The sequence below is a fragment of the Triticum urartu genome, chromosome 3A (genome assembly GCF_056163025.1).
Source record: "Triticum urartu cultivar PI428250 chromosome 3A, HENAU_Tu73, whole genome shotgun sequence".
Classification (NCBI taxonomy): domain Eukaryota; kingdom Viridiplantae; phylum Streptophyta; class Magnoliopsida; order Poales; family Poaceae; genus Triticum; species Triticum urartu.
Window position 1 is genome coordinate 104762537 of NC_141875.1, and position 3072 is coordinate 104765608.

Sequence of the window (3072 nt, forward strand, 5' to 3'; positions counted from 1 at the left end):
ATTCCTTTTTCAAATCCGTGAATTTTTTTAGATCCGTGGGCATTATAGAAAATCACGAACATTGTTTTGAAATTTGTGAACTATTTTCATGACTTTATTTGAAATACGAGACAATTTACAAATCCGAGAACAATTTTTGCAGATACATGAACAATCTTTGAAATACGGGAACAATTTTGAAATTCAAGAACAATTTTTAAACTATAGGAAAAAAAATCCAAAACCTTGAACAATTTTTTAAAACTTTTGGAGAACTTATAGAAATACTGTAACACTTTTATAAATATGGGAACAATTTACAAATCCATGAACATGTTTTGAAATACGAGAAGATTTTTTGAATTCATTCACATTCTTTAAATCTTCGAACATTTTACAAAATCATGAATATTTTTTAAATTTTGACATTTTTTAGAATCATGCACACTTTTTGAATTTATGTCTTTTTCAAAAAAATGATAAACAATTTATCAACTTGTGAATATTTTTCAAATTTGCGAACATTTCTTGAATTCACAAATAATTTTGTAAATTCATGAACATTTTTTGAATAACATTTACTCATAATCACGAACAATTCTTGAAATCTTAGACGTTTTTTAATTCATGAACATTTTTCAAATTAAATTAGTTCCTGCGTTGTTTAATCGTAACCTGCTAATTGGAAGGCACGTAACTAGCTTCTTTTCCCGAGGCAAGGGAACGTAACTAGTTTTTCAAGGTGGGAAATAACTAGCTAATCAGAACTGTTGTAGTTTGGTGCTTTTTTGCTAGGAGCCACGGAATGCTTAAGTAGTTTGTACGCACGTCCCGCGATAGCAGGATAGCTTCCTGTCGGGCTGGAGCGACTAATCAACACAAAAAAAAAAATTACAGGCTAGAGACAAACAAACAAACAAGAGGGCAACAAACAATGATGATATCATACTTAGATGTGACATAGTTATGTCACATCTAGATGAGGCCTAGACACATCCTTTAAGATTTAGGAGTGGGATCAAACACATCATAGAATGTTCCCTCAAAAACCACCTCCACGAAAACGTTCGTTCAACAGGATTCATGTGTTTTGTTTCCTGTTCCTAAGAGCAGACATTGTATAAAATGTTCAACAAAGCAAAGCAAACCACATCAACAAGGACGCCGCAGCTAATATCGCTCAAGGGCGAGGCCTTCCGCTTCTTTCCATGGAAGTCGGTGAGAACTATCTTCGACTGCAGTGACAACTATAATATCCCTCAAGGGCTTGAAGCCTTCCGCTTCTTCCCAAGGAAGACGTCGGTGAGAACCGTCTTCGACTGCAGTGACGCCTTCAGCATCTCCAAACCCTACCAAAAATGAAAAATCAACAATTAAAGAATGAGCTAAGACTTGCAGTCCTAATGAAAGGGAAAATAAATCAACTGAACGATCAATTTGCACAAGTAGCCACTCATTACCTCGGCGTAGCCAAGCTGCACGGTCTTCTCCTGGAGCGAGCCGATGTCCGTGATGCCAAAGGTGTTGAGGATGGTGATCCCGGAGATGGTGGACATGGGCGCGATCTTGAGGTCGTCCATCACCGTGTACGTCACGATCCGCTGCACAAACCCGGCGGCCCCTGCCGCCGCAGCGGGCGACCCGGCGCCGCCGACGGAGCCAACAAGCAGCGCCTGAGTCGTCATCCTTGCGCCGCAGCTTCCACACGGCGTCTCACTTGCCATGGTCACGTAGCTCCTGCAGTTGGGTAAGTAGGTGCCGGTGCAGCGGAAGATTTGCAGAGTGGTTTGCGGCGCCTTTGCCTCTGGAAGCTGGAGCAACCTCCCGCTCTCGCAGCCGCCGGCGGGCCTGAGCAGGGCGTCCTTGGCGTTGTCGCGGCAGATGTAGGTGTCGTCGAGCCTGTCGACGCTGCTGTAGAGGTTGACCACGGAGCCGGCCGCGGGGCTGTCGTCGGCGATCAGCTTGGCCACCGTGCCCAGCGGCAGCGTGAGGAGGGAGAAGAGGAAGTCGACGACGTCCTTGCCGGCCTCGGCGTACAGCACGCGCTGGGACTTGCTGTTCACCAGCAGCTTCATGCTTAGCTTGTCGCCGCCGGCAGCATTGGTTTTCTCGGTTGATGACATCTTTGATTTCGACCGAAAAACGGGTCCGTGATTTGCCGGGATATGCCCCTGGGCATTGCCATGTATATATACGAGGACGATCCTTGATAGCCAAGATTACAACGATACACAAGATACTAACAGGATAAATTTACAGATTGCAACAAATAAATATGGTTATCCCTGACTACCCGCGGGATATAGCTAGATTACATTGGCAAGTTGAGCGTTACAATTATGATTCCCCAGTGCAGATTACAACAAGTCCGGTTTCTCTGTTGAGATGTGCCGATGTTGCTGGCTCAGATTTGTTGAGTATCCTGATTATCAGGAAGTATAGGATAAAGTGGAATTTATTTCTACCTTATCTTGCATCAAATATTTCTTTCACATGGTATCAGCCTAGTCTTTTTTTGCGAGAAAATTTCCGATCTATTCATCTATCAGCCTAGTCTTGAATCCACAATCCTAGCCGCCGCCGTTTTCACACCACGCCGCACCAGGGTGATCGATCTCCATGATCGCCATCGGGGGCCACGCCGCCCGTACCTAGAGTTCGTTCACCGGTCATGTTGATCGGCTGCTCTAGAGTTTTTTCGCGATCTTTTGATCTGAATTTTTCTCTCGTGCCAGTCGTTTTAATCGGTGTTTCTTTTTGGTTTTTTTTATCTAAGATCAGTTTTCGTAGCTCGCCGCCGTCGACCCTCGCGCGCCTCTACTCCAACTCCGGCGCGACCACCAGGACTCTTCTCCGACCGAGCGGCCTCACACGACGTGGCGGCCCATCATGGTCGTCGTCCGCGCGTCTGCCCGTCCATTGTTGTGCGCCGGCTGTCGTTGCCCTGTCCTCGAGTATAATGCAATCCTCCATCGATCGAGCAACGAGTTACCTTTGCATTGACCAGTCGGACCACAACGCCGTCGCCCCGTGGTTCTCCTCGCGGCTGCACGGACCCGCGTCGCTGCCGCGTCGCCCTTTCAGGCCATAGCG

At 46.0% G+C, this 3072-nt stretch overlaps 1 protein-coding gene across 1 annotated transcript; it reads right to left on the bottom strand.

Moving 5' to 3' along the window:
• Nucleotides 1-1238: 1238 nt before the first annotated feature.
• LOC147978792 (uncharacterized) lies at nt 1239-2102 on the bottom strand. Its single transcript, XM_087516669.1, has 2 exons — nt 1440-2102; nt 1239-1328 (listed from the first exon to the last, which is right to left on the bottom strand). Exons 1-2 carry the CDS (start codon nt 2100-2102, stop codon nt 1239-1241), a joined length of 753 nt encoding a protein of 250 aa, XP_087372795.1.
• Between the last annotated feature and the right edge of the window lie 970 nt (nt 2103-3072).

Bases quoted from the DNA above. Each gene is read 5' to 3' on its own strand.
- LOC147978792 (XM_087516669.1), bottom strand. From the start codon at position 2,102: ATGTCATCAACCGAGAAAACCAATGCTGCCGGCGGCGACAAGCTAAGC. The intron at 1,329-1,439 runs GTAATGAGTGGC...CATTTTTGGTAG, and splicing joins TGCAGCTTGGCTACGCCGAG to GGTTTGGAGATGCTGAAGGC.